General features: G+C 33.7%; 1 protein-coding gene across 1 annotated transcript in view; it reads right to left on the bottom strand.

Annotated features, from left to right (window-relative positions):
- Nucleotides 1–21,426, bottom strand: part of Fancl (FA complementation group L) — a 48,083-nt gene extending 26,657 nt beyond the window's left edge. Inside the window, exons 1-5 of the mRNA XM_048352881.1 lie at nucleotides 21,325–21,426; nucleotides 14,659–14,717; nucleotides 12,430–12,490; nucleotides 10,218–10,274; nucleotides 6,606–6,706 (exon numbers count right to left, since the gene is read on the bottom strand). Coding sequence (XP_048208838.1) covers nucleotides 6,606–6,706; nucleotides 10,218–10,274; nucleotides 12,430–12,490; nucleotides 14,659–14,717; nucleotides 21,325–21,426 — 380 coding nt within the window. The remainder of the gene's footprint in view (nucleotides 1–6,605; nucleotides 6,707–10,217; nucleotides 10,275–12,429; nucleotides 12,491–14,658; nucleotides 14,718–21,324) is intronic.
- Between the last annotated feature and the right edge of the window lie 2,581 nt (nucleotides 21,427–24,007).

Raw genomic sequence — 24,007 nt, 5'->3', positions numbered from 1 at the left:
TTACCTAGGGACATGTGATTATTAAAACAAATTTGTTATCTTATAAACAAATTGCCTATGCACTTCTTCCAAACTATGATGCTTTTGAGACTGAAAGGAATCAAGAGAGAAGTCATAAGTCATACACAGGACTGCTTTACTGGGATGTATGATTAGCCCACCTGTACAGCAAAAGTATTAGTGCTTTTCAATCTAGGATGCTCTTTGAAAATCCTGTTATACCTAAAGAACTTTTTAATTCTGATTGTTTTAAATTAGTCATTCTATAAAACTGCATAAGCCAAATGGATACTCATCAAGTCATCTTTTAGCAGCCATCAATTACATTCTTGAGCCAGCAAAAGCCAAATTAACCTACAACTGTAACATCTTTACAGAAGTTTCTGTTTTGAGAATTTTGTCAATAAAAGGAGACATTAAAACAACAGTCAAACTTAAGATCAGCAAGTAATTTTCATCCCATGACATATACAAAAAAAACAGAGAAAGTAAATCGCTTTTCTTTGCCAACTTAAATTTTTTTTTTTTTTTTTTTTTTTTTTTTTGGCCAGTCCTGGGCCTTGGACTCAGGGCCTGAGCACTGTCCCTGGCTTCTTCCCGCTCAAGGCTAGCACTCCGCCTCTTGAGCCACAGCGCCGCTTCTGGCCGTTTTTCTGTATATGTGGTGCTGGGGAATCGAACCTAGGGCCTCGTGTATCCGAGGCAGGCGCTCTTGCCACTAGGCTATATCCCCAGCCCCCAACTTAAATTTTTATAAGTTCTGATCCTAAGGAGTTGATTAGAAATGGCAAGTATGCAATTATGAATCACAGCAAAGCTTTACTTATATACAAAGTTTTTATTTAATGATCATATTTTATGACTATATGGACAAATCTATGAGGTCATAATTTAGAATGTAAGGAAAATATGAACATTTTGACATGGCATAGAAATAACTAGGATTCTAAAAATCTATTTAAATCAATTTGCCAGGAAAATCACTGCATATATTATTTCAAAGGATATCTTAAGAAGCTAGGAGCTGCTTAGGTGAAGCCTTACTAGGTGGAAAATCTAGTCTGAAACAGTGCAGTTGGGCTCTCAGCCTTAGCTCTACATGTAAGAAATTAGTCACCAAACAATCAAAGAAAACCTGATGGGTTTTCTTACCCTACTAGAAAATACAAGATAAATGCTGACAAAATCTATGCTCTGGATTCTCACAATCTATGCAGACATCTTTGCTTCTAACGTAGTATTTTTGAGTAACATGAAGCAAATAATTAAGTAGCAATAGCTACTCTAAATCCATCCTAGACACTATAATTATGATCTTTCACATTCTAAGTAACAAATTTTGAAACCATCACTAAGAATAGAGTAATTTTGCAAATGTTCAATTTAACTCATGGAAAAATGGTGTTTTTTATTACCTTCACCACTAGGTATTTAACTATTTCTAAATAATGGAAGAAACTTTATTAAACTCTTTTTTTCCAGTCCTGGGGCTTGAACTCAGGGCCTGAGCACTGTCCCTTGTGGCACTGTCCACAGCGCCACTTCTGGCCTTTTCTATAATGTGGTACTGAGAAACTGAACCCAGGACTTCATGTATACAAGGCAAGCACTCTACCACTAAGCCATATTCCCAAACTATACCATGGCACAGCTCCAGTGAGCATCATTCAGAGAAAGCCTAAATAATGTTTTGTAACCATTTTTTCTCTCTCTCTATATATATTTTTTGTGCATATGTTTTACTGAGCTTGAACTCAGGGCCTCATTTGCTAAGCAGACACTCTACTACTTAATCCATATCTACAGATCTTTCATTCATTTATGTAGCTTTAATTGTTTTTTGGATAGGACCTCATATTTTTGCCCAGACATATGATCCTCCTACATGAGGCCTCCCATGTAACTGTCATTATAGTTGTGAACCACCATGCCAGACTTGCTGGTATGGGCTATTGCTTAACTTTTGGCACAGGATGGCCTCAAACAGTGATCCTCCAAATCTTTCCCTGGGATTACAGACATGTGTTAGTACAGTTAGATATATATTCATTTTATTTGCAAAGTTTGGTGTAAAAATATGTATTTTGCAATTTATTCTAGATTAAATATGAATATATTTACAGTCAGTAGAATACAACAGAAACTTCATAAAGCTCATCTTTTATGTAACTATCTGGGCTTAAAGGGGACAGAGAAATTATATGTAGCGAATGATATATGGCTGAGTTATTCATTTCATATTTCACCTACCTCCATGTTAGAAATCTGTTACTCCATCTCCTATAGAAGAACAATGTATAACATGCAAAGTAAAAGTCAACACTTCCTGATTGTCTCTTAAAGCACTTGATTCAGAGAATATATATTTGTACTATTTCTGTTATAGCTTTGTTGCTAATAGCTCTCAAGAAGTACTACAATTACTCTCTATAGTACTTATCACAGCTATAATTAAGTACTAGTGTGATCATCTATTTAAATTCTGACTCTTTCACTCGATGTGGTGTTCCATCTAAGTCTTGCTGCTGTGCCTTCACCATCTACAATCAAACATATTCAATACATAACATCTGGAAGAAAAAAATTAATGATTCAAAACTCATCTCATATCACTAATGTTCCAATCAATTTCATTACTGGATTTCTCCCAACAATGTTAAGAGCTACTAGGATAGTTACCTTAAACTTATAACATTAAAAACAAAAACATTTTCTCTCTTCTTGCCAACCCTTCTTCTACTCCAACTATCCTTAAATAGTAAGATCTTAAAATTTAAATAATTTTGTCTATTACATCAATCTGTATCTGAAGAATGACAAGGTCTATACACCACTAATCAGTCTTCAACATTTTCCTCACAGTAGCTTTACAATCATATCTAATATGAACTTCAAGGAAAGGTTGAAAGAATTAAAGAATTGCTAGGGCGGCCAGGACTTGAAGGGCCAAATTCCTAAAGCAGGGGAACAGGAGGTAACAGAAGCAAGCAACCTGAAGCCATTTCTCCCTCAGAGTATTTGTTGTTCAAGAGAAAAGAGAAGGTTCTGGGCAAAGGTCCCAAGACTGACTGCTGCTGCTACTAAGTGGCCAAGATATAATAAACAAAAACAACAACAACAAAAATCCCTAAGCAACTACAATATGCATAAGGGCTGAAAGCATAGCTCAAAGCATAGAGTGCTTGCCTAGGGAGCATCAGGTCCTGAATTCAAATTCCATCACTGAAAAAATGAAACAAACAAACAAACAAAAGCAAAACTACTACTCCACAGGCAATGTCTTGAATATAAAATAATGGGCTTGTAGAGTCAGAATGTGGTAATAAGGTAGGTCCAGAAAACCTGTACTAAATTCTGATTATGGTCCCTCACAACTTCTTATAAATCTTCAAACTAGAGGGAACAAAAGAAAAAAAAAGCCAATCAGAAACCCACTAAAATAAAGATTAATCATTATTCATGAAGCTCATAACATTAAGGGGAGATTGGTTACAATTTTAGACTGCTTAAATGGGACCAATTCCATGAATATCTGAGTTGTCAATGAGAATGTTCGAACAACTAGTTAACCTCCACTTTTATCATTCTCCTTCATCCTACCTTCCCCTTCTAAACAATTAAATTTCCTTAATCCAGGGCCTCATATCTAAGATATATGTAGAAGTATAAATATTAACCCCCCAAAAAATAAACCCTCATAAAAACAACAAACCAATTAATGAGTTGAAGAATTAAGAGACTTCTCAGAGGAAGAAAGAATGGCCAGTGGACATAGGAAGAAATTTTCAAGATCTCTGGCCATGAAAGAAATTCAAATTGAAAAAAATGGGATTTTACTTTTAGAATGGCTATTATGAAGAAAACTAACAGTAACAGATAGTGATAGGAATGTGGCCAAAAGGGAAAGTTACTACACTGTTGGTGGAAATGTAAACTTGTTCAACCACTCTGGAAAGCAGTATGGAGGTTACTCAAAAGACTAAACAGAGCTTCTCTATGACCCAGCAATTTCACTCCTGGGCATTTATCCAATAGACCACAAACAAGGCCACACAAAAGCTACCAGCATAGTCATGTTCATTTTAGCATTGTTTATCATAACCAAGGTAAGAAATCAACCCAGATGACTCACAGCAGATGAATGGATTAAGAAAACTTTGTTATATATACACAGTAGAATTCTACTCATCCACCAGAAATTATGTATTGTACCACTCATAAGGAAATGGAAAGACCTGGAAAAATTAAACTGGACCCAAAGAAACACAGGTAGCATGGCTTTCCTATAATTCTACAAGTAAACAAACTGGTAAAAGGAAGAAAACATATATGGACAGATGTATACACTGGGACACGATAAACTATACAGGTCTCTAGGCATTCATACACAGTGAGACCAATAGAGAATATTTTTGGAAGAGGATTACATAGGCACAATAGCTATGTGCATCTGACCATATAAAATAATATTTATCAAAATGAAGTCCAGAAAATGGAAACAAGAGTTTCTTTTTTTTTTCTTTGTTGCTGTGTTTTTTTTTTTCTTCTTTTGTCTTGTTTGTCTGTCTTCTGGAGAGTAAGGGGGTCGTAAGAAATGCTGAGACAGAGGGTGAACAAAGGTCGAACAAATGCAGCTGTGATACACACTAGACACTATGTTGAACTTGCAAGTAAGGATAGGAGAGAAAAACTGGGAGAAAGGGAAAAGGTGACATTGTACAAGAAGAAATGTACTCTTTACCTGATTTATGGAACCCTTGTTTATCTCACCTTTAAAATGGCAATAAAGAAATTTAAATGAAAAATGTCCTTGTTCCATTTTCACACATGAACATAAAAGTATTTTCATTATATTCTCTCCCTGCTTGTCTTATCCTCTGCAACTAGTTGAAATATGTCTCAACTTCCTAATATTCATTTTGCTTAAGTGTAAGTTAATTGTTCAAAGGGGTTTCACTGTGTTATCTCATACATGCATCCATAATAGTTTGGGAATTTCTAGCCAGAGAAATTAGGCAAGAGAAGGAAATAAAAATGATTGAAATCGGGAAGGAAGAAGTTAAATTATTCCTATTTACAAATGATATGATTTTGTATATAAAGGATCCTAAAGAAACCACTCTAATACTCTAGTCCTCACAGCAAGCTATACAATCTCAACATGCAAAAACTATACACCAACAATGAACAGGATGAAAGAAAATTAAAAGAATAAATAAATAACCATTGTAGAGGTGAAAGACCTATACAAGAAAACCATAAAACCTTAAAAAAAAAGAGAGAGACTGAAGAATGCAGATGATGGAAAGACCTCCCATGTTCCTAGATTGTGGAAAATATATCCTAAAAATAGCCATCCTGCCAAAGGCAATCTACAAATTCAATGAAATACTCATCAAAATTCCAATCTTTCTTCACAGAGAGAGACAATTCAATCCTAATATATGCAAACACAAAAGGTTCTGAAGAGCCCAAATAACCACAAGCAAAAAGAGCAATGCTTTATCACAATTTCAGACTTCAAATTTACTAAAGAGCTATAGTAACAAAACAGAAATGGTACTAGCACAAAATAGATACAAAGACCAATGAAACAGATTACAAGATTCAGAAATGAATCCACACACACCTACATACATCTGATTTTAGACAAAGGAACCCAGAATATACACTGGGGGAAAAAAAGGCAACGTTTCAACAAATGGTACTAGTGTTGTTTGGTTTTTGTGAGGGCTTTTTTGGGGGGGCGGGGGGGGGCCTTTCTTTTTTGGTACTAGAGAACAAATTCAAGACATTACACTTGCTAAGCAAGTACTTTTGTCACTGACCTACATCACAACCCAACAAATGGTACTAGAAAGACTGGATTACACAATTTACTATGCTAGTATCAATTTAGTAGCTAACTGAATTCACTATTCAAATTATGAAAGCACCTGAAATATATGTAAATTCAGAAAGGCCAAACTATATAACCAAAAATAAATCATACATATCTACAAAAACACACACACTAAAAAATACTGCAAGTTTTCTAGTCTCATATTTTCTCACATTTCTAAGCATTACTTTTATTTTATTTTATTTACCAAGTATTAGGAATTGAACTCGGGTCTTTGAACTTGCTAGGTAAGCACTCTTATGATAGGAGCTGCACTTTGTCATTTTTGTTTTTCAATTGGTTTAGATAGGATCTTGTATGTTTGTTCTGGTCTTCCTCAGACTACTAATCTTCCTAGCACTCCTCTGGAGCAGCTGGGGTTCTAAGTAATAAACCACCAAACTCACTTCTTTAACATCACTTTTGAATCATGGATAAATTTAGTAATATTAAGACTAATGTATAATATTATGCACATACAGTTACACATTATATAGATACACATATAAGGTTAAGTGAAAGTATCTTCTAAGATAAAATCTTACTTATGTGTCATTTTTTTCCAAATCAGTGGTTTTTGGATAACGTATAGAAACAACTAGGATCACAGACTTTAATTACAATGAAATCCTTTGACTACAAACAGGTATAAAATTTAGTGCTAAAAATGGGAACACAGTCTAAAACAAAGGCATTTGAAAAGCATATTTTAAGACAAACATACTTATCCCAACCAAGAATTCCCATGTCCTCAATAAGACTTGAATAGAAATGGGGAGAAGGAAGCAGCACATCTATCTCTTGTCTATTCTTTAACGCAGCTTCCTGTTTTAAGGAGAAAAAAAATCTTGAATCAGCTGTGAAATGCTAGATGAAGAACTGTTAGGGCCTGATTACAAAATGCATCTTTATAATCTTCTTAGTGCCTATCTAAAGTGCTCATTATTTTCATAGAAAATATAGGTTACTTATTCATTTCTTTTGTTGTGAAAACGTTATAGGACTCAAAAAGGTCATGTAAAGTGTCCATTTTTATACCATGAATGAACTGAAGATTTTAATATTTTCTTGGGCTAGTGTTCCTATCAGAGATGAAAAATATAAAAACTAAAAAGTATCTTCTAAGCTTCATTATCCTTCTATTGATATAATACATTACATTAAAATAAGTGTCTTTTAAAGAAAAGCCTACTCTGTACCTAGATTGACTAGCTTGATGCATTTGTATGCCACTGTGTACCACATCCTAATTTAATCACCTTGTTAGCATAGTAAATGCCTACCTGCTAATTTCTCTCATTACTATTCATTTTTACTCTCCAATCCCAAAAGAACAATATTGTATCACTTAGCTAACTAGATCATTTTCTTGCTAGCCCTTTTCCTTCTTAGATCCACGAATGATGTCTTTAAAACAAAACTAAAATTTACATTTTTATAAGCAATACAATACCAAAAACTTTCCAGTTTCTAACATAGACAAGTATCTTAGGGGTGAAAACAAAAATATCTACACTTAGATGCTCATGAGATTATCAAAAAAAGATACACATTTGAATATCTTTATACAAAAAAAAACTGAGATGCTATAAAATCTAAGCTTTCTAAGTGCCAACATGATGCCACAAGCAAAAAAAATTCCAAATTCCATACCATGGGACTGCTTTGAAATGATTATTTAAAGTATTATATAAATACTTTTAAACTATTTTATAAAGTATAAATAAAATCCATTCACATGAAATGTGATATTTGGGTCCTCAAGATATTATGTAACTGGAATTATTTTAAAAATCATTTATAAAACATAATAGCAGAAAAAGTATGGTTCAAATGGGGTAGAGAACCAGCTGTGGATATCAAGCAAACCAAGTGAGAGCCAAGTGCTGAGTCCAAATCCACATATAATTAAAAATCCTAGTCCAGGGGCTGGGAATATGGCCTAGTGGTAAAGTGCTCATCTCGTATACATGAAGCCCTGGGTTCAATTCCTCTGCACCACCTATATAGAAAAAGCCAGAAGTGGCACTGTGGCTCAAGTGGCAGAGTGCTAGCCTTGAGCAAAAAGAAGCCAGGGACAGTGCTCAGGCCCTGAGTTCAAGCTCAAGGACTGGCAACAAAAACCAAAAACCAGGGGCTGGGGATATAGCCTAGTGGCAAGAGTGCCTGCCTCGGATACACGAGGCCCTAGGTTCGATTCCCCAGCACCACATATACAGAAAACGGCCAGAAGCGGCGCTGTGGCTCAAGTGGCAGAGTGCTAGCCTTGAGCGGGAAGAAGCCAGGGACAGTGCTCAGGCCCTGAGTCCAAGGCCCAGGACTGGCAAAAAAAAAAAAAAAAAAAACCAAAAACCAAAACAACAAACAAACCAAAAAACAAAAAAAACCTTGTCCAGCCTTCATATTTGGAAATAGTCAATTCTAGACTAAGATGAATAAATGAGCCTGGGAAAACTAGAAAGGAAAGAATGGAATTCAGAGCCAACAGGAAAAAATTCTCTACACTGACCAAAATGGATAAGTATAATCAGAAAAAAAAATATTACAATGGATCAAAGCTAATCAAACACATTTTACAAAATACCTCATGAAGTCATAATACTTCAAAAGAAATCTTTACTTCATGTGACAGTGGCTAGGCACCAACTCATTATTCTAAATGTTGACTTTTTTAGAGGAGAAATAAGTTCTTATCCCATCTCTCTAGAGTGAGCTTTACCTCAATACATAGCCAAATAATAAATTAAACAGCTAATAAATGCAGATGATGGACTATATAAAAGAAAAACAACAACATCATTTTGACCACTTAAGGGCTGGGTAAATAGCCTAGTGATAGAGCAAGTATTTCCCCACCATGCATGAAACTCTGCATTCAAAAAAGAAAGAAAGAAAAGAAAAGAAATATATTAAATCACCACTTGTAAATTCTTAATAGTAGAAACAGGCAAGGATTTGTGTTTGAGGTTTAAATTATTAGGTGGCAAGCTGATGGAAAACTTGCTATTGGACAGACCAAATTCTATTGATGAACCCCAATTTAACAATAGCTTTAGCTCTAACTGCAGATTACAAGGAAGATACAGGTTGATTAATACTCATCTAAATGCTTGAAGTGAACACTGTTAAGTATGTCAATTTTTTTCCAGATTTAAAATATTTACATATACATGAGACATATTAGGGATGTGACCAAATCTAAAAACAAAATTTACATTTCAAATACACCTCATACACATGGCCCGAAAATAATTTAAAGCAATATTATTAGCATTGAAGTAATTTTAAACAATATTTTTATAATTTTGTACATTAAACAAACTTTTATACAGTGAAATTTTCTACTTGTGGGTATCTATTCAAAGAGCCTGACATTTTAGAGCAGTATGGATTTTCAGGTAGGGAATATACAATCAAATTTCAGACATTTAGATTTTATGAATATCTAAAAAATTAAATCCACAATGTAGGACACATAGTTTTGTTTTTTTAAAAAAAAATGACATGAGCATAAGAATTAGATGGCGAGATATTGCATAAATTAATTACCATACAAACCAATATTGAACATTGTGGATACTAATTCAATACAATTAAGGAAATTTCATTGATTTCACTAAGGTTACAATCACAAATATAAAACAAACAAAAACCACTTAGTGATTAAAAAATATATATGAATATAAAGGAAGATTAAAAGATATACACTAACAAAGGAAGGGATACAATGTCTAACATTTCCAATTAAACTATTACAATCTCTTTCTTTTAAAAAAGTTCAGGAGGAAATATGATTGACAAATGTATATATGCATATACTTTATATGAATACATACTACACATATACATATTTACAAATATGTATATATATAGTATATACCAGTATATACTCTATATTAATACCTATATACACACACATACACACATACACACACACACACATATATATGTAATAAAGACTTAAGAAGTTTCTTTAGGAATCTGTGGCTATATACAAAAGTAATCATATTTCACTTGTTTATGTATGACCATGTAACCTCTCCTCAGATGCTAAATTCCCTGACAGGTGAGAAATTCATTTCATTTCTTCACTATTTGCCTAAATCTAGTGTCAAGTTTACCACATTCATGATTTATTCAAACTAATTTCTCCACATAGTTCTATTTCTAGTGCATTTGAAGACAGTACTACCCACATTTAAGTACCTAGTAAAATAAAACATAAAATGACTGGAAGTTGAAAAGTTCTGAATTCTAATCAAGCTAGCTTTCAAAGGTTATAAAAACAATGGAGACATACAGAACATGATAACAGAATTAGAAAAAAAAATCTTACCAAAATCATCTTCAACTCCATCATAAAGCTCAATAGATCAGGAGAGTGCTGCATTCTCTAAATAAAACATTTATAATTAATTTTACACTTACAAAGAATCCTTCACTCATTAAAACAAATTATATGCTGAAGTCAATGTGAAAAAAAATGCCGTATTTACACCTTAATCATCAATAGTGACGTTTGTTCATTTTGTAACAGTAATTGAAACGCTCATCAATTTTAGTGAGATATACTGAATTTCCTACAAGTCACTTAAAACCCTGCACAGTGGTATTCCTTTGACAGTGTTCACTACCAAGTTTAACAAATCTAACATCACATCATTATTTTTAAGAAGACGAGGGCATGGAGGGAGAAGCAGAGGGAAGAAAAAGATGTAAATATAAAGAAGAAACTCAACAACTCCATGATTTTAAAAGTCTAGTTAATGAATTAATTACTTATCAACATATGCTTTAATATTTTCCTTGATCTTAAAGACCACTAGAAGTTCTCATTTTTGGCCTACACAATTAACCCACACTACATCAAAAGGAGAAACCTTCAATAAAATAAAAAATATCACATTGTAAAGGCAAAAAAAGGAAAATGACAGAATGAATAAAGGATATTTCTTAAGTAACTACAAAATAAAAAGGAAGTAAAGAAAATAGTTTCATATTGCTCCCTGGGAAAACTATAACATTTTTCTGTATTTTCTTATTTTTAGAAGCATTGCACCACCACCACCACATGTTTCAACAAATTCAAATGGAAATTTATTCAGTCTTTTAAGGTTACAAAAATAAAAACCCTAAGATATTTCAACAATGCACAAAGGTATATCACTCACTATCTTAACAGAGTTATGTTTGTATTATACATCTTAGACTACCCTTTTTTGGATGATTTCTTTCTTTTAGTTTGCTATAGATAAATAATAAATTATATCAAGGTTCTGCAAACTACAGCCCAAAGGCTAGATCTAGCTTGACAGCTATTGTCAGAAATAAAGTCTTACAGACTTGCAGCCCTGTCCATTCATTTTCCACTTGCCTATGCTTGGGTGTTGTAAGAACAGAGTAAAATATTTGTGACAGAGACTAATGGTCCATAAGGCCTAAAAAGATGATTATGGTCATTTATACAAAAACTGTGCTGACTACTTGGCCTAAGTAATAGTCAACTAAACTTTGAAATAAAATTAAAACTCAAATACTGAGTTCTACATAATCAACCACAAAACAGAGATATCCTTTAAAAAAAAAAAAACTTCAGAATTTTTTCTAGATATCTTGATTTGGAGAAAAAAATTACAATTTATTATTTTGCTGAGCTTTCAATAATCAATTCTCTGGGCCATGTAAATATCTCAATATAGCCATTCTTAAACTTTAGTGTGTAATATAAAGTCACAGAATTTGTGGAAAGTAAAAAGAAAATCAAGTGAAATAATTCAAACATACATTAAAAAAAAACAACTGCTACAATGATACAACTAGGGTGATGGCACAAATTCCACAAATTTGTTTACCCCAGTATTTCTTTGTGACTCGATATGTATAGTTTAATGTGGGTGATTCTCCATGGCATGTATCACACATAACTTACCATAACATAGAAAAAATATAAAAAATAAAAGCACACTAATTAATAAGACATCAAAAATACTCAATACAACTAATACTTATTTTTTATGAGAAGTATTCCACTATTTTTCAGTTTCTAAGTAGCCCTTTTGTAAGCTTGCTGTAACCTTTAAAGGAATGTTTAGATATCATAGGAACTAATAATAATTAATTAATCTTGACTATAACTCACTAGCTACCTTTATATTCTGTGGTTATGCAAATATATATGATGTCATGGTTTTCCTAATACAGTTTCCATTATTGACTTAGAGACCAAAATTCCATGTTTGCCACAGATAATCACATATAATCACAGATAATCTATGTCTAGATTCAGTTTTCATAGATGCCATCCAGGAAATAATATATTAAGAAAACATTAAATCTCAGATGAAAATTAATTTCAACATAAATGTTGCCTGGGGATCTGCACAGGATTCCAGAAAACATAACATATAATGTACAGTTCCTTAAAATATGATAGAGCAGAAAACTATAAAACTCAGAAATTATTACACTAGTTTGTTATAACAGCCTTGGAAAGCAAATTCACTGGTTTCCTATCCTCATTTAAAATATAAACCTTCCGAAAGACTTACCTGCTTGACTATTTGATGGTATCCACTAAGTATGCTTTTCAGCTGCCAACTACATAGTAACCTAAAATTTTAATAGGACAAAATGGTTTATTCACTATCTAGAATTAGAAAAATACTTATTTGTATGCTAACAAACATCCACATATAATCAAAAGAATGACATAAACATAATTCTGGCAAGTTAATAAAATTTTTCCACTTATACTTTTAAAAGCCTTGTCTTCAAACTGTCAGTATTAATTTAATTTCAAATATAAATAACTTCAGTCAACAAATGACATGCAAACAGTATCTTTTTTCTAACATTAACATAGCCAAAGCAAATTTTCTATTTAAAACTAGATTCTCCACTAAAGAATGCTAAATATAAATGACAGTTTGGATCATAATTTACCACATTTATATTTCAAAAAGCATCTGTGCCAATGTATTATTCATTTCTAGGGCAATATAATTGCATACTTTTAACAGTATAGGTAGTGATAAAGTTCATCTATCTTACCTGCTGTACTTTCAATATTGATAAATAAGCAACTTTTCTATTTTTTTGGTCATTACCGAAGTTTGAACTCTTACTCAGCTCTTTTGCTCCTACTCAGTACTCTACCACTTGAGTCATGCATCTAATCAAACATTTTCTTAATTAATTGGAAATGGAGTCACCATCTCCTTTTTTTTTTTTTTTTCCAAAAGCTGGCTTTGAATTCTGATCCTCCAGGCCTTAGCATTCTCAAATTACAGATGTAAGACACTGGTGTCTAGCTCAATAAATACAATACAACTTCTCTAAATAATTACTTTCACCTATCTGGAAATAGGCAGTCTGAGTTCTCCAAATGATGGCCTTCTACAACCCTCTATTCTTGGTTTATCAAACTCCATACCCTTATCCCTTCCTGATGACAGTAGTTAACTTACCTGCTCACAGATAGCACCCTCCTGCAAAATATGCTTCCAAATCCCTATAACCAACTTATTTCACTAATTATCTCATTACTGTGGTATCCTTAAGCTATTTTCTATTGTTTTTTCTTGTTAATGATTTAACTTTCTTAAATATACATCATATTTTCTTAAAAAGCAATCCTTAAATCTTTGCTGAGTGCATACCCTAGTTTGGCCTCTCCTTTTCTTCTTCACACTTCTACATTTCTTGTTTATGCATTAAAATTTTCCAAACCAAACATAACCTGGTTTCTGCCAGTCCACAAAATGGGATGATATCTAACCTGACCTCTTTGCAATGCTCAGCACAACCTTCCTCAGGCTTTTTATTTAGTTTCATAACACACACTACTGTCCAAACTTTCCTCTTATATTTCTGATTAATTCTGGTCATATTAACTTACCCTTTAGTTTACCAGTCTTTGAAATAACAGTATATTTTCAAGGTCCTGTCATTATGTTTTCTTTCTACCACACAGATTCAGGCACTAGAATGTCTATTTTTTAGTCAGCGTTTCAAATTCATCTTCCACATTCACCTTCACTCCAATTCTTAACATTTGTTCCTCACCAATGTACTACTACTTACTAAATAGAAATCTTCAACATTTAACAACCAATATGCCTTGAAACCATCTTCTTCCCACTTTTCCATCCATGTTATCTTCCTGAACTTAGTGCACTGGGTGAAGAACTTAGAAGGCATTTTCTTGTTCTCTTTTTAATCAATCAGTCACAAAATCCTCAGTTCAACTCATAAACATTTCTGGATTCCAATTCCATCATTCTGCTTCACAGATCTTTAAGAACATAACTGATATTTCTGTTGATGCCTGAAGTATTAACTTTATTTCCAGATTTACTGGCTCTGCCAATAAGTGAGTAGCTGTACATAATTTATACCAGAACTAAATTGATAATATGGGATATGGGTATTCCCATACTACTACCAGGAATATTGGCTAGAAGTTGGAGAAGAATCTTCTATTCCTTTTGCATTTTCTCTTTACAATCCTATTATGCACTTTTTGGGAAAATATACACAATTACTGTTTACTGCTTAAATAAAAACAACAAAGAATTAATGACTTACCTTACAAAAGCAATTAATAGTAAGAAAATAACTTACAAATGCCACACTTTTTTGTATGGAAAAAACAAATGTTTTGAGTTTGCTGAAGGCATTTATTGCTAAGCATTTTAAGCAAATCTCTTCTCACTAAACACAGTACATAGGGTGTCAATCCCACCAAAATACATGTGTGTAACTAAGCATCACATTACCTTGCATTCTTCAGTTTCAAGTCTTTAGGCAACAATATTCTAAGATGGAAATCTCTTCCCTGTGGAAAATAGTTTAAATGTTCAAAGTTTCATCTTCACTTAATGCTAAACATTATTAAAAGAGTCACATACACAGGAAGTATTTTGCTACATTTTCTAAGAGAAATAAAATTTACCTGAATTTTTTGCACTTGAAAAATACAAGCTACAGAATACAGCACTTAAAAATTGGAATTCAAACCTATGTCAAAATTGTATTCATGGGAAATCAAGACACGAAGATACTATTTTCAAAGAGAGTAAAACTTAAACCCACGTTCTTTAAAAATGCCTGCAAATTGGATTAAATAGAGAAGAAAAAATGATCATATAAATTAAGAACAAATAGTACATTACAAGCTCCATGCTTGTAACTTACTTTCTAAATTTTAAGAAAATAATACTGCATTTTTAGGTAATGTAAATATTTAACCATGGTATATTTAATCATCTCATACTATTAAACCTTTAATAAATAAAATTTGGAACATGTTAAGCTATTTTGATCTAAATGTTCAACAGTTATACATATGAACATGCAGAATTTTATTCAGGCACTTCTAAAGAGCAGGGCAGGAGGAGAGCATTGTTCTCTGAAAAGTATATTCAGTTTACTTTCTTTGGAAAGTGAATGGGTAAATAGTTTAAACTTTGTACTTAAATAGGATAATGCGTGTGAAATTTGAGTAAAAATAAGCAGAAAAAGACAAACAGAAATGTAATCTTTTACTCCAACAGTATAAAATGAAAAGAGTAATAAAATTCTCGAAAAACAATTACCATGTGGAATTTTAGCACAGTCTCCCTCAAAGTAGATTCAAAAACAGAGGAACACAATTAAATGTACCCCATAACCTTTACTTTCATGGTAATATTACAGTTCTGACTTTCATTACATTTAAATGTCCTTTAAAAAAATGAAACAAAATGTACTAGTGACCTTTTCTAAAGGTCAAATAACAATAATTCACTATTTCATTAAAACACTAAAAAGTATTACTAACTTTAGAGACATCCTGCACATAGGTGTAAGAACAATCTGGAATTCATACTGAAAATAGTAAAACTATTCTACTATAGAGATTTATGCAGTTACTTAAATGAATAAACTTCCAAAGTTCCAGCCATTTTAAAAAGGTCAAATGCTATGTCACATCCCACAATACTTGTCGAATTCAAGAAAATGTTCAATATTAGGCTGTTTGTAATTAAGGAATCTAGAAAATACTGCCTATAAAAAGCATATTTTCCAAGACTGTAGAGTACAGAACTGAGGGTTCCCCTAAACTTGAATTTCTATAGGACATTCTCCTCCAAACTGTACAGATCAGTATTATAAATAAAATCACAAAACTTCTATGCTTTCTGCAAGTCAAGCAACTCAAAAAATGCCAAATTATCATTAGGAAGAAAAATACAGCTCATTTTTTAGTAGATCCCACTCTGGGGCTCCTACAAATTTATGAGGAGTTAAAAATGTCAATAGAGAAAAAAAGTTTCATGAAAGAAAGAATGAGTGGATTGGACTAGGTGGAAAAATGACATGGGATGCTGGTAGTTTGAGGAACTAGCTACAAAGAGGAGGCTTAATGTGAACAAAAAGCCAAGGTGTGAGTTTGGCAGTATATGCCAATAATCCCATTACAAAGACATGAAGCAAGAAGATTTCAAACTCAAGGCAAATTGAGATACATGGCAAAATTCTGATTCAAAATAAGTAAGTAATTAAATGCATTAAAAAAGCATGAAAATTTCCTTGAAAAGAAAATGTTTTAGGATAAGATAATAAATAGATTAATAGAAACATCCTTTGAAAACTTAATGTTAGAAAGAAATAATCTAAAAGTTCTATGCCTTTATGTATTACTCTTCCTGCTCAACAACAACAACAACAAAAAATCATCTGTTAAATAAGCTGCACTTGGCTTCTCCAACAGAGGAGAGTACTCTTCAGTTAAGAATTCTATCAATAATTGCAATGGGACTAAATGTTCATAAAAATAAACATTATGTTCATCAATCCAAAGGTACTATGAGACACCAACAGACTCAAAAGAGAATCAACATATTTCAGATAACAGCAGACCCCATAAGAACAAACTTTAAAAAAATTATAATGCTGAACAAATACCTTTTGTTGAACATTCAGAAATAGATTCTGACATTTCAAAACTAAAGCTAGAAAAAAGAACAGGAGAAGGAGGAAGAGGAAAAAGAAGTGGAGAAGAATGAGGAGGAGGAAGAGGGATGGGAGGAGAAGCCCACAGTAATGAATGAGCTGACTATACTCAGGAAAGAAATAAGGAAAAAGGCAAAATCAAAATTATATTAAAATGGGAGAGTACAGTTCAAAGCTGCTCAAGGAAGAAAAAAAATGTTAAAGTAGAAAACAAGCAAAAATGACCAATGCACATATAATTGGAAAACTTGAAAAGGATTATAAAATAGTAAGAAAGAATATTTTAAATTGGAGTCCAAGTACACTTTCTCAAAATTAACATCAAAAAGGATAACTGTACATACAGGAAGAATAAATAACAAACTTCGAAATATATCTATCTGAATAAAAAAAATTTTAAATAAAAAAAAACCCAGGGCCTCTAGGAAAAACATTAAATAACTTCTAAGGGGAACAGAGTGATAACAGTCTTCTCAAAACAACACTTTAAAAAAAAGAACACATGAAATAGAAATCTTACATGATTTTGCTTTTATAAAAATGAACTAACAGGCAGAATTTATCCTCCCACTCTTTTTAATGGACTGAAGGTACATTATTTTCAGACAATAAAGAGGAAAAAAATAGCTGAATTTGTGACCCACAAAAATAGAATATAAAACCCAATCTTCTTTTTCTTTTCTTAAGGAAGTATACTAGGACCTAAACCTACCTAAAACTAAGGCCTGAAACATGCTAAACATCTAATCTCCCAGTGGGCTACAACCCAAGCTTGGTTACAGTAATGTTCCAACCTGAAAAATCTTGTAGCACAGGAACCTCAAGGACAAAGATAAATTCAATTAGTTTAATTTGTGTACTGTGTAATTAATTTGTGTACTGGTTCTGCCTAACGAAGATTAAAAGCAAACCTTAAAAAGATTCAACTTTTTACAAATAATTTAACTATCATTCTCAACAAATCTTAATAATACTTAGAGATTACTAATACCAAGGAAGAAGAGGAAAAAGAAGTAAATAATGAGGAGGAGGAAGAGGGATGGGAGGTGGAGGCCAAAGTAATGAATGAGCTGACTATACTCAGAAAAGAAATAAAGAAAAAGGCAAAAATTAAAATTACATTAAAATGGGAGAGTATTCGTGTCTGACATCCAATCAAAGTATACCAGGTATCCAAAGGAGAAAAGACCCATAATGAAGAGAAAAATCAGAAGAAACCGAAACAAAAGTCACCAAGATTAATTGACCTAGCTAAAAATTAAAGCTTGCATCATTATGTTTACATATTTGACAAGCTAGGGGAAACCATTATCACATTAAATAGTAACAAAGGACACATTTTTTTAAGTCAGCTGGGTGGTGGTAGCTTATGCCAGTAATCCTAGCTACTCAAAAGGCTGAGTTCTGGGGATCACAGTTTGAAGTCAGCCCAGGGAGGAACATCCATGAGAATATCTTCAATAAACTACTCAAAAAAATAAAAAATAAAATAACCAGAAGTGGTGCTATGAGTCAAGTGGTAGAACACTAACCTTGAGCAAAAGAGCAATACCCAAGCCCTGAGTTCAAGACCCAGAATTGGGAGGGAAAAAAAATGCCAAAGATGTAGTCTCTAATAGTATTCTTGGAGTGACACCCTGATAAGAGCTGAAGACAAAAAAAAGTATTGGGCAGATTTAAGAAAAAGTTAGGATTTCTTAAGGAAATATATTATTACTCAGAGAAAGCCAGCTATTTGTGATTACAAAAAAGTAACATTACTGAGGTCCTAAGGAATGGAGGCATTCAATAGCTGTGTGAATAAATCATGTTGGAAAGATATCCTCCAACGCTAGTAAACTTTTAGATAACCAAGTTGTTGACAAAAATCTTTATTACAAGTATACAAGAGGACCTGACAGAGAAATATCAACTGACCTGCTAGAGGATTCTTGGTCTGAAGATACAAAAATATTACTTAGTTATAAGTATACATGTTAAAATGTTTTAGGCCAAGAAGGTTTGGAAAAGTTATGTAGCAAAAGATAACCAGTTAAAAAGCCCCTATAGATATTAAAAAGATAAGGGAACAAATTACTTGATGAGCACAAGCAACCAAATACACTCATGAGGAAAGAACATAATATTATAAAGTACATGAGTTTTTAAAATCATAAATGCGTCATTTACAAATATATAGACTATATCTAAATAAATATGTATATATGTGTATATATATGCATATATACATACCATTAGGTCACAGGAAAAAAACACTAAGTTTCACAGAGAAGATGTTTCATAAGCAATGTTATCTATAAATTGAAATTTAATAAAACTAAAAATAAGAGTTAAAAAGTCTAAGTAAAAATTATTTCCACCAATTTTTTTAACCTTAACAACTCTTGAATGGAAAAGAAACATGAATAGAAATTATATAACTTTTAAAAATTGCTGATGTAAAACATTCCAGGTCAGTATTTACAGGAGACTTTTAAACCAGTGATAAGAGATTTATACCAGCAAGGTCTTAAGAATAAGTAAATAAAAATGTGTTCTCACTGGTAAAATCTGGGGTAATTAGAGTCAAGTTAAGAAGGTAATGGTCATATTCAATTATAACTTTTTTATTCATCAGTTTGTTCGAGTAAAAATAAAATGCTGGCTCCGATAGTATTAGAGCATCATTTTGCAACTATAGGAGTAAGGATTAACTCAAAGGAAGAGTCAAGAAATCTGAAACTAAGATATGTGAATGAATATTTTATGACTCAACATATCTCCCCAAAATTTTGCTAATTACAAAAGGTTAATTTGATGCCACTCTAACCAAGGAATCAAAGTTAACATACTCAACCGTGGAACCAGCCGACTTCATGTGCTTCACCTGGCTTCGGGTTAAACAGAACACAAATATAATGTGTCATGAAACAGGGAGGGATGAGGGAAATATAAAATAAGTGACTGTACCATTAACAAAATGTAACTATGGACTCTAGGTCAGATACTGGTATTGCATCATGATTAAATGTCCCAATTTCAGTAACTATACTGTGGTAGCTATGTATGAGTGCATCCCTGTTCTTAAGAAATGTATGCTGAAGTATTTAGGGATAAATAGGTACTATGTCTTTGACTTCATGTCAAATGGTTCAGGTAAATATGAATAGATGCCTACCCATTTTCCACACTGAAGAGTAATTCAAATTAGAAAATACTTGGGTAATGAGTATGCTTAAATTCTTAGTACATCCTTGATAATTTTCCATAAACTTTGAATATGTAGAAAAAACATACAATATTTAGGTTAATATTTAACCTGCTTAAGAAAGATACAAATTATAATTGTAGCTACAGTACAAGAAAAAAATAATCGAATTCTGATGACTACGTGTTTCTTATAGAAGATACAGACACATGGTACTTTCCTTAAGGTGTTACTCCTTAAGAATAACATGATTCCTACAAATAATATAATATAGTGATTTTATCTTTTGAACTTCCCTAAATGTTGTGTGCAAGTGAATCATATTTACAATTGGGTAATTCAATTATTGAGGAAAGAAAGGTGAACTCACTTTTTTCCTTATGAGTTTTAACGTCTCTACTTGTGGTGATGGTAATATACATTTAAAAACAGAGAAGCTCAAGGGTATCGATCACCTTTCACTAATCACAATTTGGTTAACCTTACTCTCTAACATTCTTAGGGGCAAGTAAATGATTCATTCACAAGTGGATTTGATAAGGCACTCACAGTTCTTAAAGAATAACCTATTTTGAAGAGACTTCCAAAAACGAAACAATTTCCAGGATAGGATTCTCCCCTCAGCCCATCCCTAAGGAGTGCTGAGGACAGAGTTAAGGGGTGAGAGTGAAGTTCAAGGAGGAAAAGTCTGTACTCTAAATCCTATCCTTAGGTAACTTGGGGTGCAAAGTAGAGGGGAAAATAAGGGAGCATAACCAGACAGCTTCGGGTTAAGGAGAATCTGATGTGACCCCAGACAACTCTCAGTTTCCCAGGTCTTCATTTCTTCCACTCTAATACAAGAACCATTATTTCTTAAATCTGTCTCAGTGCTGGGGATGATGCGGCTGAACGTGAACATTCGAAACCGTGCCGTGTGTAACGAACTCCGGAAAGGCAAATAATTTCGTCTTGGTCCAGATTTCTTACAAAAATATACCGCAGAGTTGGCAACGAGCCAAAGTTAAGTTTCCCTTCAAAAGACCTCAGCGTCCGGGTTTTCCGAGCACCCTTCAATCAACTCGAGGGGGCTGGACGCGCGCTGCCTCTGGCCACGCCCATTCCGCAAGTCAAGCCCCTACAAGGGGCGGCCACATCTCTCCCGCTTCTGGTCTCACCGTTCCCCACGTCTTGGTCGCTAACCCTGGTTCGCAAACTTCCACAGGGGCGAGACGCCCCGAGGAGAGGCTGTCCCAGAAGAGAGAAACAACTAAACGAGTACCTGAGCCGAAATGAACCCCTCATACACAGTTTTCTCCCGGTTTTGGGGCAAAAGCAACGGGCACTGGCGCAACAGGTTACCCTCCTCCGCCGCCGCCTCCATGGTGCTGCTTCGGCCGATCCGCACATGCGCAGTGTGCAAGCGCCAGCGACTTTGGCGGGAAAAGCCTGGCGCCACAGCGAGCGGAAGTGAAAGTCTGGGAAGGCCTCAATTGGTCTTGGTGTGGGGAGATACAGGTCCTTCAGCTGCACGGGTCAGACTGATTGTCCCAGGAGCCCTTTGGGTGATTATGTATTTGATTTGATACCACTTGAAGGTTGCATTTCTTCCAGCAGTAGATTTTCTACAACCTACTTGTTGCCCTGGCTCACCACCTTTCGGCCTTGTTGGCTGGACTCCTGGAGGGTTGTCTATGTCCTCAGCACACACTGTAGCTTATCCATACAATACCTATTGGAATGCACTAGCTATGTCATATGCATTGTACTAGAGCTCTGTGGCTTACCACTGTTAATTGGGTACTACATTTGAGATCCAGACCACATATACCCATATAATATGTATATGTGTGTGTATGTATGTATATATATATTATGTGTGTGCGTGTGTATTTGCACACACACGGGTAGCAAGAGAGAGAGTTGGTGATCTTAACTTTTGCTGATATGTCCTATACATTTTACTAGCTCAGGAATGATATCCATTCCACTTAAGAGTTGATTCAATAAAACAAGAACAACAAAACACTTACTATTATTTCATGTTCTAGGTAGTACTCAAGGCATCAATTTTCAAGCCCTACAACTTGTCCAACATCATTGTAATATGTGGAAAGTCGTTGCCCTCAAAATGGAATGGGATTTTGAGGACTCTGACATCCTTAGTCACAATATTCTGGATGTTCAGGGAAAACAAGAATGCTGCAACAGTGGTAAGATACAAAATACATTAAAACAATTATTCTGTTTGAAAAATAACCCAAAGAGAATCTGTTTGAACCAGCAGCCTCAGCATCACTTAAGAACTTTATAGAAATGTACATTTTTCCCCAGAGTTAAGTTCAGGACATAGTACCTCTAACATCTTGGCAATTGAGAAAACAACAGAATCTAGGAAGGCCAATCTACCATTTTCTCACTCTCCTCCCCTAAGGCAAGTCATAACACCTTCATTAGAATGGAGCCCTCTCTACATAGAAAAAAAGAATATTGTAATTGCTGGAGCTACAAGACAAGAAGAATCTGAAAAGGAGTTAATAAACTTTATTCAGTAACTACAATTAGATCATACTTTCATTGTCCAGTTACATAGCTAATGGCAGACTACTTTTCTTTATAAAATACCATATTTTCTGTGTTTCTTTGGATATTCATTTATAAGCCTCCCATGTCATAAAAAATTAAATATGTACTTCTCTTGTCTACCTTTTGTTATATAGACTTTGGCCATAGCCGAGTAAATGGAAAAATATTTTGCCCCATGTTCCCCTAACTCAAACCTAGGGAATCCCAAACTCTGAAAATAGAACCTATTAGTTGTGTTTTTGCGAATTCTAAATGATTCTGATAACATGCTAGTGTAGAAACATTGTATATGTTCTCAAATTCATTTTAACCTAAGACCTACTGAATTATACAACTCAGTTTTAAGGATTTCATGATGAGGATAAAGGACGTTAAGGTTTAAGGTTGTGCATTTGTGATATCACCACAAAGATTAAGATAACCAATCAGCTATAAATGTCTAAGTAATAATATCATTAAATATCTAAATCCATTAAACTTTTGTGTACACATACAATAGAAAATTGACATACAATGCATACAATTGACAACATATACCAGCATATATAATGTGTAGATAGACATTATATGTGAAAACAACAAAACTAAATTATGTGGAGATTAAAAGGTCAAGATGAAATGACAATTATATCAAGATAATAGCACAGAGGTTCATGACTGTAATCCCAGCTATGAAAAGCATAGGTAGGAAGGTTGCAGTCAAAGGCCTGTTCAAGACAAATAAAACATGATACTCTATTCAAAAAATAATGAAACCAAACAACAAAAAAAGACTGGGGGGCTGGGGATATGGCCTAGTGGCAAGAGAGCTTGCCTGGTATACATGAGGCCCTGGCTTCAATTCCCCAGCACCACATATACAGAAACGGCCAGAAGTGGCGCTGTGGCTCAAGTGGCAGAGTGCTAGCCTTGAGCAAAAGGAAGCCAGGGACAGTGCTCAGGCCCTGAGTTCAAGGCCCAGGACTGGCCAAAAACAAAACAAAACAAAAAAAGACTGGGGTATGGATTAAGTGACAGCCTGCATAGCAAGAACAAGGTCCTGAATTCCAAGGTCCTGAATTCAAATCACAGTACTGCCTAAAAGTATAAAAGGATACATAATTAGAATATACAGTTAGGAAGTAAAGGGTCTTTCCACTTTCTATATAAAAGAGTTATTTCACCGTACTATATTACAAATAAAGGCTTAGCAAAGAGTTATAGTGCTATCAGATATACAATCTTTCATTAACTTGGACCAAGTACTTGAAAGGGGAAAAAATTGAGTTCAGATACTTGATATTTTTTATTAATATATCTTAGAATCTATTACATACCAAAGTACAGAAAGCCGCATCTTAAAAACAATATAAAATTTATTTTGAGGACATTCATATTGA

Source organism: Perognathus longimembris, chromosome 8 (assembly GCF_023159225.1).
Source record: "Perognathus longimembris pacificus isolate PPM17 chromosome 8, ASM2315922v1, whole genome shotgun sequence".
Taxonomy (NCBI): domain Eukaryota; kingdom Metazoa; phylum Chordata; class Mammalia; order Rodentia; family Heteromyidae; genus Perognathus; species Perognathus longimembris.
Note: the sequence above shows the minus strand (reverse complement) of the source record. Positions and strands in the feature narration are given on the sequence as shown.